The following is a 23,122-nucleotide window of genomic DNA, read 5'->3' as shown; positions in this document are numbered from 1 at the left end:
AAGTAATGCTTGAATTAGTACTTTGATGAAAATGGAGTCGATGAAAATGTGAGTGGCTGAGTAAATTAATGAATGGCTGGCTTCATTGGTAAATTAATGTGGTTTAGTGAATAAGTGAGTGAAAGAATACGGTAACGAGTGAGTGACTGAACGAACGAGTGAATTAACAAATATGTTATTTAAACGAGTGATATCATTCTTAAGTGATGAGTGAATGAGCGATTGACTAAGTGAATGATTGACTGACTTCGTGAGTGACCATAATGGCGTGAATTATATATTGACTAATGTAATGAGTGTCTGAATTCGCGACTAAGTGATTTAATGAGTGATTGAATGAGTACATAAATGACCTAATTAGCGAGTGCGTGAGAACATTAGGGAGTGAGTGAACACAGCGAGCCGTATACCACGTTTCCCGTCTGTGCGTGCATGCACTGCACAGCAGAGGTCCATGTTACATTTGCTCTCCACTCGTCAAGCCGATTTAAGGGCTTCAGGAAAAGAACACAACGGTCGGAATTATTCATCTGATACGGCTACAGCCAACTACATCACCACCTACACGGGCAAATGAGGTGGTCTGGGAAATGCTCAGTGCTGTGTTTGGTCAGTGACGGGCCACCCCGCCCTACCGCTGAGTGAGTCCGTGATCCTCCCGTGACCTGTTCGTGACTCACCCGTGACCTGTCCGTGACCTGTTCGTCACTCACCCGTGATCCGCTCGTGAACCGCTCGTGCCTCGCCCGTGACCTGCCCGTGACCTGTTCGTGACTCACCCGTGACCTGCCTGTGATCCCCCCGTGACCTGTTCGTCACTCACCCGTGACCCGCTCGTGAACCGCTCGTGCCTCGCCCGTGACCTGCCTCTGACTCGCCCGTGACCTGCCTGTGACCTGCCTGTGACCTGCCCGTGACCTGCCCGTGACCTACCCGTGACTCGCCCGTGACCTGCTCGTGCCTTGCCCATAACCCAATGTATGCTGGATCGGGCCCATTCTTGACCCTCTGGCCCAGTGTACACAGTCTCAAGTTTCTTATTCACGAGGATCCTGCCAACTTTTCGTAGTGCTATACTGTGCAATCCCAATTGAGAGATTTGCAGGTTACCTTATAACATTGGGATGTTTGGCCATTACCAGTTACATCGCACAGGTAGTTTTTCTTTGCTTTGTGAGTAATCCCATGGAAAACCACGCAGCGCAGGTGAAGAACCTCCAAACCCACACAGAGAGGAGTCCGAGTTGTAAATCAGACCCAGGGGCCTCATTTTGCGAGGCACAAGTATTACCACTGCGCTGCCACCCTGCAGCCCTGTTAAGGAGATTAAAGGGAGCACTCCCCACCCATTCCCTCTCCCCATCTGCTTTAACGGGCACTGAAGGCTGGATTTTGCTGGTCCATGAATGGCCCAAAACCAGCACCAAGGGCCGGTTCGTGGCCCCATGCTCTGTGCGCCATGAGGCCAAGGAGGCCTAGGATTCCTCCACCTCCCCTCTACAACCGGTTGCGGGGGTATGATAGAAATATTAAAATTAAGGCCGTTACAGTCGGTGTGGGTTAGGTGAGACTGAATAAACTTGAAAGGTGGGTATGTATGCTGCACTTCTTTCGCACCGTACGTAGCCAGCGGTGGTAATCGGAGGTGTGGAGGAAGGGCAACAAACTAAGCACAACAAAATCAGTTCGCAAGAAATACATTTTCAATCGAGATAATTTGAATGTGCGTAGCTCCAGTGGCTTCCTAATATCGTAAGGAAGAGCGTTCCAGACGGCCGCAGAAGCGCATCTGAAAGTCCGCGATGCAGTGAGTGATGGATCCGGGTGGATGTCGGTGGCTGTAACCGCGCGGCGGTGTTTCTCGCTCCTGGTGGTGCCAGTGAACGTCTCCGGGCAAAACAATAAAAACTCTCTCCGTGACCAAACGGGAGCCTGGCGCGGCTGGCGGGAGCGCATGTGAGTGCGATTATGAGGGGGGGGGGGTTAGGGGCATCGTAGGGAGCCTTGTGCGGGGGGCGGGGCAGGGGGAGGTTAGGGGGGGGAAGCAAAGACGCCGTGACTCATCATGCGTAGCACGGAGATTGGGTCCTGTGGGGGTTGATAGCGGGGGTACCTGTGTTTCACCACCCCGCCCTATCCCCTGTTGAACTCCCAGCCCTGCTGCTGCGCATTCTATACAAGTGCAACAAGTGCGTGGCGTAGTAGGGGGTAAGTGGCATGGAGGTTTGGAAGAGGCAAGCAAATGTTGTTGATTTGATCACGATGTAGAGGTCGCGATGAGAAGGGACGCGTGTGCAGGATAGAGAGGGGGGGGGTTACTCAGCCGGGCATTGCAGTGGCATCTAGAGGCCAGCGTCCAAGGGCAAGAGAAGACCCACTGCTGGAGATGATGGCAGTGATGACACTGTACCAGCGGTCCTTGAAGGACGTGTCGACCGTGTAACAAGGAGAAGACGTCAAGTGAGATGGCGTTGATGGGATTGTAAAGAGAACTCATCAGGGATCAGGTGTCGCATTTCTAACTGCGGGATTTGACGGGGAAGGTATTCGTCATGATGACCTCTTGACCTTGAATGTGTATGAATGTTCGGTGCATTGACCAATCGCTAATGAGCATTGGAACGCTCTTCATCAACCGCGACGTGCATGAGCGAACTCTCGAGGGTGACTCGGATCCTCCGCTTTCCGAATCAACGCCGCGTGTTGATCGTTTAAAGGATTGGACGACGCGATGGAGGTGCGCGAGACGACGGAATTTCGAGGGCCCGTGGTTTATGGACTTTTGTGGAAATTAAAGAACAAAACAACTCACCCCCCACCGGCTGATCGCCACAGCAACCAAACGCAAACAGCTCAGGCGGGATCACGCAGCAGAAATCTGCTGTTCCACGGCGGAATTTAGGAATTCGGGATAACGCCGCTCGCCTAATCTCGTTTCGTAAAACGCGAGCTCAGGCCGTTTCTTCTCCTTCTCCTTGTTCTTGTTCTCGTTGCTCAACCGGAGAGGGTTCATCGCTTCGTCGTCGGCGGTGCGCGCCTTCCCTTGGCCCCGAGTAAGCGGTGGGAAACTCCTCATTCCTTTGGCGAGGGCCAGTCTGACATTGACTTTTCCGCAACGACGAGCCGAGTTGATAAAACCGACCACGGCGTTTGTTGTTGACCCTCCCGATTGTGAGTCAGGCGCCTTGCCCACAGAGCCCGATTCGACTGCTTCCGTTACGGACTCGGTACCGCTTGAGAGAGAGCGAAATGAAAAGCATGAAACGCTGATATCGTTAACGCTGACGCGGCAAAAGTAACAATTCGAGATATGAGGGGGTGGGAAATGTTTGGACCAATCTTAATTTTGGAGCTTTCGTGACTGCAGGAATTATTCTTTGGTTCTTTCGGTTAAGTCACGTCTAAAGATAAAATAATAAATTAAATAATAGCATATTACGACGTTTCGATTGCAACACAAGCAATCATCATCAGGCATAAAAGGAATAGCAACAAAAATCTAACTAGAAAGCTATAGACAGACATACAAGCAGACAGACATCACAAGGACACACAGAGAGAGAACACATATCGGCACAAAGAGAGAGGTCGTTTCTGTGACGGGGCGTTAAATATAGAGAGGGGGGCGGGGGCGGAGAGAGGGATGGGCAGAGATTGATATGCTAATTTGGACCAATTCGTTGTCTAACCCCTCTCCGTGGAGGTTTCTACACCAGGGACACAACAGTGACTCCCCCCATCTTTCTTCACCCAGATTTATCTCATCGTATCATTTTTTTAAATCAAGTCAGTGTAAACGATAGACATATCGGGCTCAGGGCCAACATGAGGAACGTACCAATCCGGCGGTCCAGAGATTCCACGAATCGTCACAAGTCAATGATATTTTACTTGTTTGTAACCATCACATTGTTGTCGTCTGTCTCCTTCATTCAATCTTGTTCCATGAATCCCATTGTGTGTTGTCACGTGGTCTACATTGTGTGTTGTCACGTGGTCTACATTGTGTGTTGTCACGTGGTCTATATTAATCTAACGAGGCTGTAGCCAATCGCCCACGAGGTGTTGGAACATCACAAGACACAGCAGACATTATCACAGTTTAATTAAAACTCGAGTGCCATACTCTTTGGTTCTTTCGGTAAAGTCACGTGTGCCATCTTTGCATGCTATGTATAAACGCATTAGTGACAAGCGTAGCAGCCACATACACATACCAAGTGACGCTATAGCCTCACGAAGGCTTCTGCAGTGGTATTTATTACCAAGTAGATTTTAAAGCAGACCTTTTTGGACGAAACGTGATGAAAGTCCCCTTCGTGATTTTGAGGATTCAGCGGTCATGCCCGAAGCTCATAGAGCCAGATTCATGTACACTTAGGATTGGGGCAGCTTTGAGAGTGGCACAACTCCATGGAACATTGTTTTCAGATAGCATCCATAATTCGCAATCCTTCCTGAAAAGCACACATTCTCTGCTTGATCCACCAACCCTTGCCTCAGAAAGCATTGGACCACCACACCTGGCCGCTAAGTGCTTGTGTCTTAGCAACAGCATCCCGTTGTTGGGAAGCTGCTGCCGATCTGCTGCTAATCCGGTCCATGTCTTCCAATCAATGCAGCCGAAGTGCTCACGTCGTGACCCACTTGAGAATTAGACAATACCTGGGACTGAGATGCCAGACGCCATCTGATCTCTCAGCTTGTCCCACCGCGGATGACCGCGTGGCTTTGGTGCTGGGCAGTGAGACGCGGAGAGTTGCTGGGCGCTACCCTGCCCACAACAGGATGTGAGGAATGACGGTGGCTGCGTCTGCCCCCGCTGTGAAAAATGCGGCCAAAGCTGATGAGTCAGAAATCCTTTTTAGACTCGCAGACAAAGCTCCCTCGTATTTCCTGCAACAGACTTTTTTGGGAAAGTTCTGTTGGCGACCACCTATGAAGGCCGCCACGGCACGCGAGGGGGTCGGTGGCTAACAATAAAGCCGGCCACCTTTGTCTCCCCAGTGCTTATATTAACAGAGTGTAACAGGTGTAGTGGTGATACGCGCTGGGGTAGGGATCGGGTGCCAGCGCGTAGTGATTGGTTGGGTAGTGGAAACACGCGCTGGGGGAAAACGGATCGTAGAAATAGCGCGTCGTGATTGGTTAACTAAGGAGCGATGCTCACGTCGAGGTCCGCATCCGCTCCGTCTCCCGTGAGCAGGGACTATATAAGGTGATGCACACAGGCGCACGGGGAGAGTGTAACCAGCGAAGACTGAAGACGGAGAGGAAGAGATAGGGCCCTGTGGTACCCAGTCCCGCTGTCCTGTGGGGACCGGGACTCTGTGTAACCCAGAGGCGGAGTGTAGGGTGAGCATGCAGTGTGAGCATGCAGAGTGTGCAGTCAGAGTAATAGAGGTCACACGTTGTATCGTGACCAGTAGTCAGAAGAATAGAGACCACACGTTGTATCGTGACAAGTAGTCAGAAGAATAGAGACCACACGTTGTATCGTGACAAGTCAAGATTGAATAAAAAGTGTGTTACCCGTCAAGGAGTTTCCTGCCGTCATTTCCAATACTTCAACTGGCGTCAGAAGTGAAACAGTCTTCCAAGCATGGATACAAGGAAGACCAGTCGGACCCACGGGATTGACCGCGAGGATAACCTTGACGACTCGGGCCAGCTGGCATCGGGGGGTGAGGACGAAGAATTGCCCACGCTGCAGGATCCGTCGACGGCGCCGGGCGAGCGACTGGGGACCGATGCCGTGCTCCGCGAGGCGCACTCCCGTCTGGCGGAGCTGCTGCTCGCCGCCGCGTCCATCCTGGCGGAAATCAGCTCGTCGGCAGGAGCGGGGACGGCGGCGGACATTCTACAGGGTCGCCCCGCAGATTCCCGCCAAAATGACTTGGCGATTCCCGCCATTTCATCTGCGCCGACTTTTGGCGGGAACGGCGACCGCCACGTGGCGGCGGTTCTCCAAGCGCGCCCGCTTACGTCATCAACGCGCGCTGCGGACCGCCATCAGACACCCGCCACTGGGGCCGCCATCTTACACACCGACGGGGCAGCGGAGAGGAACCACGAGGCAGAGGAAGACTTCATCTTTCAACAGCGCCTGCCCACATTGTCAGCCTTCAAGGCGGAAGGCGGGGACTGGGGCCAATATCAGCGCAGGTTTTTGGCGCATCAGGAGATGTCCGCCTGGTCCGACGCTACGGCGCTGCGGGCACTGCCTGCCATGTTGGACGACAACGCGCTCGCGGCCTTCACGTCCGCACGGAGGTCGGACCGCTCCACGCTTAAGGCAGCGCTGGGTCTCATGGCCAAGGTCTACGGACCTCCCTCGGCGTGTCGCCATCATTTTTATGCAAGGCGGAAGGCGGACACGGAGACCGCGCTCGCCTATCGCACGGCGTTGCTGGCTCTCGCCGATGCCGCATTCCCTCGTATGGACGAGGAGGGCCAAGATGCGATGGTTTTGGAGCAGCTGCTTAAGTTGGCGCAGGACCTGGGAGTCCCCATCAACACGGCCGACGAGATCGATATTTCTTCCTTGCGGGTCGCTACGAGTATACAAGCGCACGAGGTCCTTCAACGCAAACAGGGGGTCGTCTGCAACGTTGCCGTGGCCTCAGCTCCGGGTCCGGTGGTCACCGAACCCCAAGTCGTCAGCCCACGAGAGGAGGCGTTCACCGCGGGACGACCAGGGGACTGGAGGTCGGGGGGTCGTTCGCCTCTGCGATCGGGCCGCAAGCCGGAGCAACCGAGATCTACAACGACCCTCATCACGTGTTATAACTGCGGCCTCCGGGGCCACGTGGCGTCCGGTTGCCGCGCTCCACGTCAGCGCGCCATGGGATTTCGGCTGGACGACGACCAAGGCCCCAAGTCATCCCTACAAACCCCGGCAAGTCGCGGCACCTCACATGCTCGGCCTACATACTCGACACACATGGGCCGTCGCGTTGCGGCGGAGGAGGGCCGGTTAGGGTTCGGGGATTCGGTTCGGCGAGGGGGGTTCGGCCGGGACCGGGGAGACATTGAATGGTCAGAGTTGGGGCACAGAATTGTGGCTGCTTCAGCGGGTTCATCCGTCGTTACGGGATCTATTGATGGGGTCGAGGTCAGGGTGTTAGTGGACACGGGGGCGTCGGCGACTATTATATCGGACCTCATTTACAACATTCTCCCCGTCCAATGCCGTCCGCTGCTCCCAGTGGATGTGCCATTTTATGCCGCTAATGGGGGATCGTTGGGCATTATCGGTCAGATTAGGGCGTCCATTTGCATTGGAGATATCAAATTGTCGGGACCCGTTTTCGTTTCGTCTTCTTTGGCGGTTCCTTGTCTATTGGGCACTGATTTTTTGGCTAAAATGCCCATTAAAATTCTCATCGATCAGCGTTGCATTGAACTACCTTCGGGTCGCCGTATTTCATTTTTGACGAACCCTACTGAAATTCGGACGGCGTGCGCTACGATACAAGCGTTGGCGACACAGACCGTGCACGTGCCCCCGGGTTCACAGATGTTAATTCCCCTCCGGTTGCGGAAACCATGGGTGGGGGAGACTTCGGAACAAGGCATGCTTTTGGGTCCTTCTAACAGGGCTGTCGGGGGTGTCGATTTGTCGGTGGCTCCCACTTTGGTTCGGGCTGACAAGGATCCGTTTGTGATGGTTTTAAACGCTGGGTCGCGGCCAGCCGTCATTCAGCAGGGCACCGTGCTAGCTCACGCGGCACGGGTCCCTGCGGATGAGCGGCTGGTTGCGCAGGTTGATCCGAGCCCCACGCAGAACATTGAATCGAGGGAGGACCTTGAATGGGTCCATTCGCTGTGCGCGGACTCGGACGATTTGTCAGCGGTACAGTTGGGTGCGCTGCGCGAGTTGCTAATGGAATTTTCTGTTGTGTTCAGTAAACATAAGTATGACATTGGGTGCACGGATTTGTTACGCCACCACATTGAAACGGGCGATGCGGCACCGGTCAGGCTAAATCCCTTCCGACTGAGTCCTGCTGAGAAGGAACATGCTCAGTCGGCCGTTAACGATATGCTAGAAGCCGACATTATTTCGCCTTCCTCCAGTCCTTGGGGAGCACCTATTGTGCTGGTTAAGAAGCAGGACGGCTCCTTGCGATTTTGCGTAGATTTCCGTCGCCTGAATAAGATCTCTGTGGCTGACGCGTATCCGCTCCCCAGGATGGACGAGTCCCTCGATGCATTGTCTGGTGCGCGATATTTTTCGACTCTTGATTTATTATCGGGATTCTGGCAGTTGCCACTCGACGAAGAGTCAAAACCTAAGACAGCATTTCGGACTCCAGGGGGCCTGTTCCAGTTTAACCGGTTACCCATGGGACTTCACTCCTCTCCAGCAACGTTTCAGTGCCTTATGGAGTTGGTTTTGTCGGGCTTGCAATGGGATACGTGCTTGATTTACCTTGACGATGTCATTGTTTTCAGTAAAACATTTGAGGAACACCTCCAGCGATTGAGAGGGGTGTTCTTACAAATGCGATCGGCTAAATTAAAATTTAAACCGGCCAAATGCCACCTTTTTCGTAAGTCCGTTAGATACTTGGGTCACATTGTCGACTCTTCGGGGATTTCTACCGATCCCGCGAAGACGGACTGTGTCAGTTCATGGCCGACACCCACGTCAGTTTCGGACGTGCGCAGTTTCATCGGTTTTGCTTCTTATTACCGCCGATTCGTTGAGCACTTCGCCACTATTGCAAAACCCTTGCACGCTCTAACGGTGAAAGGAGTGAAGTTCCGATGGGGACCGGAGGAGGAGGCCGCGTTCTGCTCCCTCCGGGACGCCTTGGTGGGTGCCCCACCCTTGCGCTATCCGGATTTTGCGAGTCCCTTCTTGCTAGATACGGATGCTAGCGACACGGGCATTGGGGGGGTGCTATCCCAAGTCGTTGGGGGAGTCGAAAGGGTGGTCGCTTATGGTAGCAGGGTGTTGTCACCGGCGGAGCAGCGCTACTGCGTCACCCGTCGCGAGCTGCTTGCCATTGTTTTTTTTGTACAACAATTCAGACCGTATCTCTATGGTCGTCAGTTTACGGTCCGGACGGACCACGCGGCGCTACAGTATTCATTGAGGGTCGCCCAACCCTCGGGCCAATTGTCACGGTGGTTGTAAGTCCTCCAGGACTATCAGTTCACGACTACATACCGTAAGGGGTTGCGACACACAAATGCCGATGCCCTGTCGCGATTGTTGCCTTGTCATAAATGTGCGTGTCTATCGGGATCGGCGCGCTGTAAACCGCCGGTTGTGGAAGATATGGGGGCATTGGCTGCGACCGCACCAATCGGGGATGTCCCCACTACCTCTCAGGGTCAGGACTCGCTGCTCTCACTGTCGCTGAGTGAGTGGGGCCGTCTCCAAATGGCGGACAGCTCCCTGCTAGCATTGCGCCGCAGGGTGGGGGTTTCCAAAGAGGACCAGGAGCGAACTGGCTCCTACGTACTTAAGCAAGGCATGTTAATGAGATGGGACAGTTTGTCCCGGCGGCACGCACTTGTGGTGCCTTCCGCTGTGAGGGGGAAAGTTGTCTTGGCCGCACACGAACGCCTCTTGCATTTGGGAGTAAGCAAAACGCTTGCCCTGCTTCAGCGTGACTATTATTGGCCGGGGATGGGGAGTGACGTGGTGAATATTCTGAAGGGATGCGTTGAGTGCGCCAGACGGAAACCACCGCCCGTGGCAGCTAATCCACCGCTGCAATCTATTCAAGTCTCGCGCACTAACGAGCTCGTTGCGCTCGATATTCTGGGGCCTTTTTTAGTCACGCCTAGGGGTAATAAGTACCTGTTGGTGGGGGTCGAATATTTTACCCGGTGGCCTATGGCGTGGCCACTCGCCAACCAGTCGGCGGCGGCTGTGACGGACGCCTTTGTCCAGGGCTACGTCCTGGACAAGGGGGCTCCCGAACGCTTGCTGACCGACCAAGGGAAAAAATTTTCAAGTAAATTGCTGCAAGAGGTGTGCGATCTGTTGGGTACTAAGAAGGTGCGTACCTCCCCGTACCACCCGCAGACGGACGGGATGGTGGAGAGACTCCACAAGACTTTGACTTCTATGCTGTGCCAGCGGGTGTGTGAGGCACATGTTGATTGGGACCTGCAGGTCCCGGGGGTCCTCGCCGTGTATAGAATGGCCCCCCATGCAGCGACGGGGTTTTCCCCATTCTATCTGATGTACGGTCGGGAAGCCGACCCGCCCATGGAAACGCAGCTTGGCCTGTCCGCACCACGAACTAATTCAAAATTGGCAGAACATATTACATTTAATATTCATAAGCTGACAGAGGCAAGGGAGGCCGCACGGCTTAATTCGCGGGCTCGCCAAATTGCAAACGAGCGGTTGCGTGCACGGAAGGTGTCCGTGCACGACTGGAAACCAGGTGACAGGGCCTGGCTGCATTGCCCTCAGGCACCTTTGGCTACGTCGCCTAAATTGTTGAAGCCATGGCGGGGACCCGTGGAGGTCGTGCGTGTTGCACGCCCCCAGTGCGTTCAGATAAAATGGGGAAAGCGACGGTGGTACGTCCACCCCTCCCGACTGAAACCGTTCTCGCCTCCATATGGCCTCCCCTTGTGTCGTGAGGGCCGAGCATGTGACGTGACCGACGACCCAAAGGGGGATATGTCTCTGCCTGATCCTCACATGTTTCCGCCTGATCTCCTCCCAGGTGTCTCGGAACTGACAGCTGCCGACCACCGGCGGCCGGATCTTCACGGCGGGGCCGGTCCTTTCAGGCCCGATCCGCGCCGTCTAGAGCAGCCGGAGCCACCGGACGGTCGTCAGCGTCCCGTCCCATATGACGGACCGGCCAAACGGACTCGCGCCAGGTCGCGCCGCTTTTTATGACCTACCACGTGAGGAGTCGAGGAAGCTGGAGCGCCTCGTCACTGCGTTTAGTCACAGAGACGCTGGGCGCGTTCATTTTCTGGAAATCGCTTTTATTGTGTTGTTCGTCGGGCTGTATATAGCTTCTTATCGAGGTGTTGTGTGTGTTGTTGTTGACTTTTCTTGTGTTAGTTGTCAATTTGTACATAGGTTGCTGTTGTGTTGTTGTTGTTGCGTTACGGGGCACACTGGGGGGTGGGGTTTTTGTTGTGTTGTGTTGTTGGTTAGCAGCCGGGCCGGCTGCGAGCTATGTGGGAGGGGGTGATGTAGTGGTGATACGCGCTGGGGTAGGGATCGGGTGCCAGCGCGTAGTGATTGGTTGGGTAGTGGAAACACGCGCTGGGGGAAAACGGATCGTAGAAATAGCGCGTCGTGATTGGTTAACTAAGGAGCGATGCTCACGTCGAGGTCCGCATCCGCTCTGTCTCCCGTGAGCAGGGACTATATAAGGTGATGCACACAGGCGCACGGGGAGAGTGTAACCAGCGAAGACTGAAGACGGAGAGGAAGAGACAGGGCCCTGTGGTACTCAGTCCCGCTGTCCTGTGGGGACCGGGACTCTGTGTAACCCAGAGGCGGAGTGTAGGGTGAGCATGCAGTGTGAGCATGCAGAGTGTGCAGTCAGAGTAATAGAGGTCACACGTTGTATCGTGACCAGTAGTCAGAAGAATAGAGACCACACGTTGTATCGTGACAAGTAGTCAGAAGAATAGAGACCACACGTTGTATCGTGACAAGTCAAGATTTAATAAAAAGTGTGTTACCCGTCAAGGAGTTTCCTGCCGTCATTTCCAATACTTCACAGGTACTAATTTTAAGGCTGAGTCGACCTATGGAGAGGCCCGTGACTGTTTCAGATATTCGTCACTGATGTCGGCAGTGAGCGGGAATCGAATTTGGGTCGCTGGGTTCGTAGTGCAATGCGCTATCCCGCTCTAGCGCTCCCCACTATAATCTATACACACGCTGTTAGCGAGCACTTATCAAGGCCAGCACGGCACACGAAGGGGTGGGTGGCCAGCACCACACCCGGCCGCCTTTGTCTCCCGAGTGGCGATATTTGCACATCGTACCAGGTACTCATTTGAGGCTGAGTCGACCTTGGAGAGGCCCAGGACCGGTTCGGATAATCGTCACAGGTATTGGCCGTCACGAACCACTGTGCCACCGCTCCCCAAACACTCGCACACTACAAAGACAATGCTCCCGTGTATGAATTACCATGTCATCGACTGCCTGCTGCTGTTCAAATCAAGGCTCAAGAACTTCCTTTCCTTCTGTGACTGCCTGCCCTGCCGTTGCATTTAAATCCACGTGGATGTTGTGCTCTGAGCTGCCTGTGCATGATGCTGGGTGTGGTGTTGGCCACCCACAGGTGCTCGCTAACGGTCACCTGCCCTAGTAGTCTGCGAAGGCTACACCGTTTGAGGGGGGCGTCTCTGTCTTTTTGCAGGATGCACGAGCGGACATTTCGGGTGCGGGAGAGGCCTCTGCGTGCCCTTGGCGTGGCGCTGCGACGGTCTGGGAGACTGCCCCGACCACTCGGACGAGGCCGGCTGCCGTACGTGAAGTGGGGGGGGGGGGGTCGGGTGGGGAGAAAGTGGGGGGGGGGGGGGTGGCGGGTGGCTCAGTACTCCGCTCAATTTCTCCTGAAAAGAAACCCCTGGGAATCGGAGATGCTGTCTTGGTCAACGTTCAGATTTGTCAAGATTTTTACACGAAACGTTACCGATGGCTCCGTTAATGACAATGGGAAAATTGCTAGAAGGATGCCGTGGGTCTTGGTCTCACCTGGTCCTAAATTAGGGGGCATGTATTTGGCTACGGTCTTGCGTTTGTATGCATCTCGAGAACGTCATTCACACTTCTAGCGCTTGAACGATGGTCGCATAGATTTACTTCCCCATTCTGTGATGATAGGATTCGTCACAATTCGGTTAAGTGAAATCGTAAATCATTGATTCTCTGGACGAGTGATTCGACACTCGCAGCACGAGCGCAGGATTTGATTTTAATCGATTAATTGCCGACCTGACAAATCTTTACGTTGAATCGTTTCACGGGAAGGGGTGGGCGAGGGAGTGGGGGGCGATTGAACGTTCGTGCCCCCCCCCCGCCGCATTCTCCTGGCCTCAGCTGACAAGGGCAACGTCTCTCCCGTGCCCTGCTGCAAGTGCCGAGGGGAGTGATCGGCCCAGTTGGTTTTCTGACGTCCCCTGTGCCATAGCCAGACCGGCTCGTTCCGTGCACTGGCTCTGGTGGATGGCTCTCTGAACCCTCGGAAAACTGTGCTGAGCCATAATTAACCCGGTGATGCCAATCAACCTTGTCTCTGTTCTAGCATCCCCTCGTGTTTCGATGTGCCCTACTTATATGAAGTAAAAATGCACAGCGAATTCAGAGCGGGATTACTGTGAGATTGAGGACGAAGCAGGCAGCCGAGGTGGCGTGCCTAATCTTCGTAGCAGACAGCTTCAAATGTAACAACGTTCTGCGCGCACCTCCCCACTGTCGGCGGTGGGCTGGCACTACGCACACTCGCGAATACCGGAGTCTGGTGGGTCACGAAGAGAGAATGAGTATGCATGGAGCCACTCGCGCAAATATGTGAAACGCGCGAATCTAGAACTCGCGCATAGCGACTGTTTAATGCATGTCCATGTGTCTGCATGCTCGTGTGCCCATGGACACGTGTCCGTGTGTCCCGTGTGCCCCCTGCGTAGCGCCGCCCACGTGTGGCCCCACGGAGTTTCTGTGCGCCTCGGCCCGCGAGTGCGTGCCGCTCTCCTGGGTGTGCGACGAGGAGGCGGACTGCGAGGACGGCTCCGACGAGCACGCGGGGTGCAGCGGCTCCCCAGGTACCCCCCCCCCCGCAACCTCCTCCACACCCCCCCCTCCTCAACGTGCAGGCGGTCCGAATGCACTGGGGTCTACGGGCCAGAGGGGGTGCCCAGGCGGAGAGGGGATCAATTGGACAGGGCCCCCCTCCTTTCACCCCTCCCCGAATGAGCGTTGCAAGAAGACTGGGAGACTGCAATAGGCAAGTGGCGATCAGCCACAGCCATGACTGGATGTGGGTTGCCTAAACCAAGCCCCGATTAGGGGCCGTCCATAAATGACGTCACGCGATTTTGGACGATTTTTGTCCCCCCCCCCCCCTCGTCACACTGCGTCACAAAAAGTCAGACCCCCCCTCAAATATGACGTCACAAAGTACTGCCCCCCCAAAAAAAATAAAACATGCTTCAAATCGCTTTAAACTATTGTCATTGTAGTGCGTATTTAATGTGGCGCTGCACTCTGATGTTGTCTATATTTATCTAAAGTTGTGCATTTTAATGTGACGTCACATTTCTCAACCCCCCCCCCCCCTTCGTCACACATCGTCACAAATGTCTGACCCACCCCCCCTAGGTGCGTGACGTCATTTATGGACGGCCCCTTATGATTGTTGCTGTTCAATCCTGGCTCTCTCAAGCAATTCTGCGTCTGAAACTTGGGATTTTACCTTGGAATCAGCACATGATGTGGAAGAGGGATCTGCGAGCGCTCCTATGTTGTCTCAAAACGTTTGTGCGTCATGCATCTACGGAGGCTCGCCGCATCTGTAGACTCTTGAAGGGAATGATTTACTTTAACGTACGAGGCAAAATAATAGTAATGTATCAAACCGAATCACGATTGTCATTCATGCTGCCTCGAAACAGCACTTGCTTTGGGGAAAAAAAACTTTTAGGATTTTAAATATATATATTATTATCACGTGTAAATTTATAGCAGCCAACCACTCTAAACGCGTGATGGTGATTTTAAATGTGGAGGTAAAAACCGGAGGACCCGGAGAAAAATCCACACGACCTTGGGGAGAGAGAGAGAGACACGCAAACTACAAATATACAGGCATTGTCAGGGTCTGGATCGAACCCACCAGGCGAGGTAGTTAACATCCTGCCACTGCGGCGCCCCACACGAAATGGGGAGGCCCTCATTCAGCAGTAGATTGACAAGAAGGGCTCTACATGTTCGTGTTTGCAAACAGGAGAGTGATACGTGACACTGGCACGCCGTGGAGGGTTTCCTGCGTGCATACCACCTCGCTGTCGAGTCAATCTCTGCGTCTCGCACGGCGCCCCCTCCCCACCTCTCTCTCTCTCTCCCCCCGTGGCGTCGTCTCCTCCCAGCAGCACCCAGCGCGTGCGCTAGCGGGGAGTGGACGTGCGCGAGTGGGGAGTGTGTAGCCTTCGCACGCCGCTGTGACCACGAGCCGGACTGCACGGACGCCTCCGATGAGAAGTTGTGCCGTGAGTGACCGCGGCCCATCGGCCCTCCCTCCCTCCCATTTCTTTTCGATGATCGACAAAACGTCGGTTCCGTGTTTGTTGTGAACTTCAGATTGTTTTTACTTTTTTGTTTTTTAACAGCACGACTTATGTGTTTATTGCCCCCCCCCTCCCCATGAACGTCAGCTGTAGAACATGTGCTCTCTTCCAAATCCCACTCGGTTCAAATTGGAGTACCCCCTCTCAAGAATCCTCGCAGTCTGTACGCACGCCGGCAATCCCGTACTCCCCGCACCCTGCCCCGCTTTCCCACCCTATCTCTTGCGAGGATGACAAGATAATCAAGGGTCTCCACCACGTGTCTCTCTGAGTCTCTAAATGTTCACGGGTCTCTTTACAGCCTCAATTATTCTCTATGAGTCTATGGTTCTCTCTGATCCTCTGCGGGTTTCTATGAATGCTTATACAATTTGCTGCGATTCCCTAAGAATGACTAAGGGGTCTCCATGAGTCTGTATGGACCTCCATCAATGTCTCCCTCTTGGTCTCTCTGATTGCCTCTGTGTCTAATGGTAAATGTGATTGGATAGCGGTGAAGGAGACGGCCTTGCCGTTCATCTTGCGCGGCAGTGCCTACACGTCGGTCTAGGCGGTCACACACCAATGCCTCGCTTGCGCACGATTGGACTCAGAGCTGCTGAACAGCCGTGCTTAGCTGCACTGGTCACACTCACCTAAAAAAAAGCCGTTACAAAGCGTCCATGTAAATTATAATCCCAAGTAAAATTAACTTTTCACTCAAAAATAAAAGTGTCAAGGAACAACCGGATGGAAACAAAACACACCGGCTGGCCCGACGCACACAAAGTACACACGCAAACTACACAGACGCCCGCAGAGAGACATTTCACGTAAATGAAAAATAAATACATTTCGGGGAAAATCTTAAACAACAAATCCACGTGCATGGAACCAACACCGTAAAGTGAGGCCAGTCAGCAGGTGTAACAGCAGCGGGGGTGGAAACCCTTCCCCAGGTGAGTGGGGTGCAGTGAGAACCTCGTGGAACTGGGCTCACTCAACTCAACAAAGGCAAAGGCCACGTGGCCTTACGACGTGGGACTAGACTGACGCAACCACGTGCGGTTTCATTGGAGAACACAGTTACACTCTCCTGCAACATCACTCGTGTAAACACAGAACGAGATATTACCAGCGTGGTATGTATGTACGTATGCTGAACTTCTTTCCCACCGTACGTAGCCAACCGTGCTAATCGGAGGTTCGGCGGGAAGGACAACAAACATGCAGAGAGGCTTACACGTGTTTCAGGAGCGTTCTGAGCTCACAATTCCCTCCTTCAATTATCAATGCTTCCCATCCTCTTCTCCCGATATTCAATCCCCCCTCCTATCTGAATTCTTCTCTCCTCCCCTCTCTCTCCCTCACTTTCTTCCTCCCCCCTATCTCAATCACCCCCCTTCTCAATCTCCCCTCCCTCCCTCACTGCAGCACTCAGTGCAGTGGTCCGGACTCTGAGCCCACGGAATTATAATGACATGTAATTTCAAACTGCATTTAGTAAAACCTAGCAGCGTGTCCCAACTTTGGTGCTCCCTTGTGCAATTATTTAAATACAGGCCGGCAATGAAACACAGGACTCCCGTGCTCAATGGACCTTTATCTCGTGGTAGACGTATTCTTACTCCTACTGCAATAGTGAGATCATAATAATAATGCTCTCGATTTATCCCAGATGGCCTCGCTGAACCTCAAGACTTTTTCAAGAGGGTCCTGCCATTGGACGTTTGGCCAATTCCACGAACGAGCATCGGGCTTCATACGGGCAGGAAACTGGATTCACTCAGAAAAAAAAACAAATATAACTCAAAACTCCACACAGATAGATTCTCCCTCCTCGTTGACGCGTCTGGGTCTCTCACGCTCGCCCCATTCGAGCCCCATTCATGGAGTCAAGTTTCCGTGTATCCGTGTAGTGTAGCCATGTGTTCATGTGTGTCCATATGTTCCTGTGTTGATATGCTGATTTGTCACTGAGTTCATGCGTCTATGTGTCTGTGTCTGTGTGCGTATGTGTGCGTGTCTGTGTTCGTGCGTCCATGTATTGGTGTGCGCGGGTGTTGGTGTGTCTGTGTGTGCATTGTCTGCATATGTCCGTATGTCGATGTTTCCCTGTGTGCGTCTGTCTGTGCGTCGCCTTGCCCGTGTGTGCGTGTGTCGGAACGTTTGTGTGCCCGTGCGTGTCAGAGTTTGTGTGTCGCTGTGCCCGTGTGTCGTTGTGCGAGTGTGTCCGTGTGTGCGTGTATCTGCGTGCCCGTGAGCAGGATACCCCGTGTGCCCGGAGCTCGCCTGCGCGAGCGGCGCCTGCTTCAACCGGAGCCAGCGCTGCGACCGCGTGGCCGACTGCAGGGACGGCTCTGACGAGCACGGCTGTGGTACGCTGGCACACACCATGACAAGGAGGATCCCCCACGTAGCCGTTGACAGACTGAGTGGGGCAAGTGCTGTTAGCGAGCACCTAGGAATGCCGGCAGGGCACGTGAGGGTGTGGGAGAGCCAGCACCATTTTCGACCGCCTTTGTCTCCCCAGTGCTCAGGTGGGTAGATTTGTAGCACGGTGGGCTTTCATCCTTCTGTGCCCAGAACACATCCCCGGGTTCAACTCCCATGCTGCAGTTCAATGGGAATGTTTTATCGGCTCTGTTTGTCTGAATTCCTTATGAATACATGAGTAAGAGCCATTGCCCGAAACGCCCACTGGTCAGTAGTCACACCACAACACGGTGTTACTACTGACCGAAGCGTCGAGCTTGATTCTCCTTACTATCCTTCGTGCTTGGACAGCACTGCCAACGCGACGAGCGAGCCGCGTGCGGACATTCACATCGTCGCCCCACGCGGCGTGTGCAGGGTTCCGCTGCGGCACGCACGAGTTCGCCTGCGCCGACGGGCAGTGCCTCCCGGGGGCCTTCCGCTGCGACCACCGCCAGGACTGCGGCGACGGCAGCGACGAGGCCGACTGCGGTGAGAGCGCGCGGTGCAGACGCGTGTGTGTCGGTCTCCCGGGTCAGTGTGGGCTTCCGTGGTGCGTATGTGTGAATGCGTGTTGACCTTGTGGGGAGCGGTAGCACAGCGGTCAGCGCTGCGCTGCGAACCCGACGATCCGAGTTCGATTCCCGCTCAAGGCCAACACCGGTGACGATTATCTGAACTGGTCCTCGGCCTCCCCTAGATCGACTCAACCTCAAATGAGTACCTAGTGCGAACGTCGCCACTGGGAAGACAAAGGCGGCCGCGTGTGGTGTTGGCCACACCACTCCCTCGTGTGCCGTGGTGGCCTTCATAGGTGCTCGCTAGCAGCACTTGCCCCAACAGCCTGTGAAGGCTATAGGGGGGATCTTTGTCTCTGACTTTCTTTCACGCCACATCGCCAACCGTGCTAATGGGATATGCGGGGGAGGAACAACAAACTGACACACAAGAAGAAGTTCCAAAGAAATTAGTTTTCAAACAGACTAGATTTAAAGTGCGTAGCTCCAGTGGCTTTCTAATATGGGGAGGAAGACTGTTGCAGACGGCCGCAAAAGGCGCATCTGAAAGGGCGCGACGCAGTGACCATCTTTGTTCGATGGCGAGCCAAAAGCCGCTTGCGAGGATGACCGGAGTTCGTGTACGTGGGTCTGTGGTTCTCTGTGGAAGTCTTTATAGGTCTCTATTTCAATCTGCGTGTCTCTAAGTCAGTCTTGCAGTCTCTGTGTGAGCTTAGGAGTCTCCAAGCGATCCTACGGGTCTCTATGTGAGTCTATGGGCCTCTATGCTAGAAAACGCCGATGGTGAAACCACTGCGAGACCATTCGACTTTCTCAGTGAATCCACCCGCACGCGTCATCACCTGTGACTGCAAAAACCCGGAGCAGACTCTGTTGCCGAAAAACCACCTCTGCACCGGGCGATGCTCTGGCCTCTAAACGTTCCTCGCATGACGTACGCATCTCACCTCCCCCCACCCCCCACAGCGTACGGGACGTGTGGGCCGGAGCAGGTGGTGTGCCCGAGCGGGCGGTGCGTGCCGCGCTCCTGGCTCTGCGACGGCCAGGACGACTGCGGCGACTCCAGCGACGAGAGCGAATGTGGTGAGGAGGGCGGCGCCATCGCTGGGCGAGACGCGCACGTGTGTGTGTATGTGTGTGCGTGTGTGTGTATGTGTGTGTGCGTAGGGAGTGGTGGTGTAGCGGTTAGCGCGCTGCGCTACGAACCTGGCGACCCAGGTTTCGAATGCCGCTCACGGCCAACACCCAGTGACAATTATCTGAACCGGTTCTGGGCCTCCCCTAGGTCGACTCGGCCTCAAATAAGTACCTGGTGTGGTGTGTAAACATCGCCACTAGGGAGACAAAGGCGGCCGGGCATGGTGTTGGCCACCCACCTCCACGTGGGTCGTGCCGGCCTTCATAGGTGCTCGCTAACAGCACTTGCCCCAACAGTCTGTTAAGGCTATACGGGGGATCTTTGTCTTTCGTTCATCTTTTTGTCTATGCAGAAGGACAGCAGCAGCATCAGCAGGCGAGCTGCCCCCCCGGGGAGTGGGGCTGCCCCGGCTCGCGGGCGTGCATCCCCGTGGAGCGCGTGTGCGACGGGACGCGCGACTGCCCCCCCGCGGGGAGCGGCGACGAGACCAACGTCACCGTGGGGCTGCTCTGCGGTGAGCCCCTCCCCTCGCTGCCCTCGGCTCTCCCTTCCTCTCCGGAGTTCTCCTCAAGGAAGACAAATCCCGAAACGTCCACACCTCGTGGGTCGCGCGTACGTTCGCGGCGCAGGTAAGGGAGCGGCCCGTGGCATTCCGCGGGGGGGGGGGGGGGCTCGCCCAACGAGGCGGGGATTTTAACGGAGACGCGAAAGTTCATCGGACGCTTCGTCACGGCTCTCGAGTGACGGTGTCGCTACGCCGGAGAATGTAAAATGTGCGCTGGTGGCGTCGTGGTGATGTCACTGGAGCGCTGCAGCCACGGTTTCCACGCTGGGGAGGTAGCGTGGCCCAGCCGTAACGCAATGGCTGCTTGTTACTGTTCACGTCCGGCAGGCCGCCCTGGTCATTTCTGTGGGTACGTTCACTCTCGTGTAAAACGCATGCCGTACTCTTCACAGTGGAGGTTAAATATCCCCTGACGTCATGCGAAAGGAGAAAGCCATTGTGTGCCGGTGTCACGGTCCAAATTTGGCGGAATAAAAAAATGCTCGCAAATTGCTAAATGAGATTACGCAATAGCAGCGATCATCGTCCCCCCACTGGCAAGCTAACGCAGGCGAGGAGAGGAGTCGCCTTTTCTCCCATGTATACATATGTTGGAACTTCTTTCGCACCGTACTTAGCTGACCGTACTAATCGGAGGTGCAGGGGGAAGGACAGCAAACTGAACACAAAAATCTATTCTAGGAAAGAAGTTTTCAATCTAAAATGAGTTTTCAATCCCATAGGGACAGCTACCACCCCATGCCCACCCCGTGCCCACCCCGTGCCCACCCCATGCCCTCCCCGTGCCCACCCCGTGCCCACCCCGTGCCCACCCCGTGCCCACCCCGTGCCCACCCCATGCCCTCCCCGTGCCCACCCCGTGCCCACCCCGTGCCCACCCCGTGCCCTCCCCGTGCCCACCCCGTGCCCTCCCCGTGCCCACCCCGTGCCCACCGCGTGCCCACCCCGTGCCCTCCCCGTGCCCACCCCGTGCCCACCCCGTGCCCTCCCCGTGCCCACCCCGTGCCCACCCCGTGCCCACCTCGTGCCCTCCCCTGTTCCTCAGGCTTCTCCGCGTGTGCGGCGCTCAGCTGCGAGTTCACGTGTCGAGCCTCTCCCAGCGGTGGGACCTGCGCCTGCCCCGGGCACCTCGTGGTGGCCAACGACAGCCGCTCCTGCGTGGGTGAGACCCCTGGGGGGGGGGTGGGGAGCAGAGGTTAGGGGGAGAGAGAAGTTTTCAGGAATCTCAGTGCCAGCCTGGAGCAAGGGGCTCAAACCATCTACTCGTCGTGTCTCCCCAGAGTTAAGAAATTCTTGAATTCCGAAGCAGGAGAGCTTCCTCCTCATGATCTTCCCTTCCCACGTGTGCCAGCCTTCCACCATCTCAGAAGCCAAGCAGGTTTGAGCCTGGAGAGTGATTGTATTGGGGACCACCTCGCACACAACAGGTGGTGTAGGCAACATCAGTGGGAAATATTCTCAGAACCTGGCCTGAACTTCCCCTAGGTCGACTCAGCTTTACATAAGTACGTGGCGCAGGGCGCAAACATCAGCACGGGGGAGACAAAGCCGACCTGCCGCGGTGCTGCCCGCACCGCTACTCCCCGCTCTCGCCCCAACTGTGCCGGACCGCTACGACGCGCGGGCGCATGTCTCTGCCTCGTGCGTGTGCGGCAGACTTCGATGAGTGCAGGGTGTGGGGCGCCTGCGATCAGCTGTGCGAGACGCGACCGCGTGGGCACCGCTGCGCGTGCGTGGACGGGTACGTGCTGGAGCGCGGCCGCCACTGCCGTGTCAACGCCTCCTCCGGCAAGTGACCCCCCCCCCCGCACCCACCCAACTCGCTCCTCACCCACCGCCGGCACCCCTACCCACCCTCCCGCCCCTCGTCCCCCCCCAAAACGTGGGTTCTGACGGGCGGGGGGGGGCGCGGGATGGGTCGGTCGAGCGGCATCTCTTTGTTGACTTCGGCGCGAATCCAGTCGTGGTGTCATTTCAGACGAACGAGTCTGCCGTCAGGGCTATTGGGGTCAGGTCATGGTTCTGTCTCCGTGCCGTCTCTGGGGGTCGACGCCGCTGTCGGTTTCTTCAATGTCCATCCGGCTTTTGCCGGTTGGCATCCCACGTACGGATAGTCCGGCCCTGTGGTGCTCATTTCCCACCATGACTGAGGACAGCCAAACGGTCCCCTGCCGGATGACTTGGTGTTTTAGAGGAGGCACATTAGTGAGACGTGCGAGCGGTCGCACATTTGGCGGAGTTGTTTCGCATGCCGAGAGGAAGGCGCACTTTAAAGCTGCCAGGAGGTCGGAGGACAGACCCAGGCACTGTGAGTTAATTGGATAGCGTGACTGGCTGATGCTCCGCTCGCTCCCCCCGCTGCGCTGATTCACTACTTTCAGCCAAATTGCTGGGAGTCGTCCAGTTCTGCGCGACTTTGCCTAGGTCGACTCAGCCTTAAATGAGCACCTGGTGTGTAAATGTTAGCACTGGAGAGACAAGGGCGCCCGGGCATGGCACTTGGGACACCGACATGTCGGCCTTCATAGGCGCTCGCTCGCAGCACTTGCCCCAACAGCCTGTTAAAGGCCTTTGTGTTTTATTATTGCGTGTCCATGCGTGCGTGCGTGCGTGTCCGTGCGTGTCCATGCGTGCGTGTCCGTGCGTGCGTGCGTGCCTCAGGCCGCCCGCTGCTCATCTTCTCCGACGGCCAGGGTCTTCTCGTGGGCGACCTGCACGGCCACGAGCTCCGCACGCTCCTTCCGTCGCCCGCCCGCGGCAGCCCCACGGGGGTGGACTTCCACGCGCGCCTCGGCACCGTCTACTGGACGGACGCCGCGCTCAACAAGGTGCCGGCTCGGGGTCGCGCCGCACCGCGACAGCCGCGCGGCCCGGGGGGAGGGGGGGAGGCGTCCGTCGCTCGTGTCGGGATTGGGCTCGGCCGATGAGATTTGCGTTGTCTTTGTGCTTCAATGCTGCGGGTTTGCTCCCCTCCCCCCCTCCGTATTTTAGTCGATGTTTATTTTCACCCCCCTCACGTCTGAGACCACGGGGGATCCCGTCCCCCCTGCCCCAACACGGACGCGCACGCCCTGTAACGCCAATTGTTGGGATTGTACCACGCGTCAGAAAACGTGTAAAGTACAAATCTTAAAAACGTATCTTTCTTTT

The 23,122-nt window shown here is 55.6% G+C and overlaps 1 protein-coding gene across 1 annotated transcript in view; it reads left to right on the top strand.

Annotated features, from left to right (window-relative positions):
* The window catches only part of LOC144721124 (low-density lipoprotein receptor-related protein 2-like), an 86,006-nt gene that overhangs the window by 3,580 nt on the left and 59,304 nt on the right, over window positions 1-23,122 (top strand). Inside the window, exons 4-13 of the mRNA XM_078598519.1 lie at window positions 12,372-12,479; window positions 13,642-13,776; window positions 15,100-15,219; window positions 17,544-17,654; window positions 18,130-18,243; window positions 19,236-19,352; window positions 19,760-19,921; window positions 21,018-21,134; window positions 21,629-21,760; window positions 22,634-22,800. Of these exons, the coding sequence (XP_078454645.1) occupies window positions 12,372-12,479; window positions 13,642-13,776; window positions 15,100-15,219; window positions 17,544-17,654; window positions 18,130-18,243; window positions 19,236-19,352; window positions 19,760-19,921; window positions 21,018-21,134; window positions 21,629-21,760; window positions 22,634-22,800 (1,283 nt within the window). The remainder of the gene's footprint in view (window positions 1-12,371; window positions 12,480-13,641; window positions 13,777-15,099; window positions 15,220-17,543; window positions 17,655-18,129; window positions 18,244-19,235; window positions 19,353-19,759; window positions 19,922-21,017; window positions 21,135-21,628; window positions 21,761-22,633; window positions 22,801-23,122) is intronic.

This window comes from Lampetra planeri, chromosome 10 (genome assembly GCF_965212315.1).
Source record: "Lampetra planeri chromosome 10, kcLamPlan1.2.h2, whole genome shotgun sequence".
In the NCBI taxonomy this organism is placed as follows: Eukaryota; Metazoa; Chordata; class Hyperoartia; order Petromyzontiformes; family Petromyzontidae; genus Lampetra; species Lampetra planeri.
Note: the sequence above shows the minus strand (reverse complement) of the source record. Positions and strands in the feature narration are given on the sequence as shown.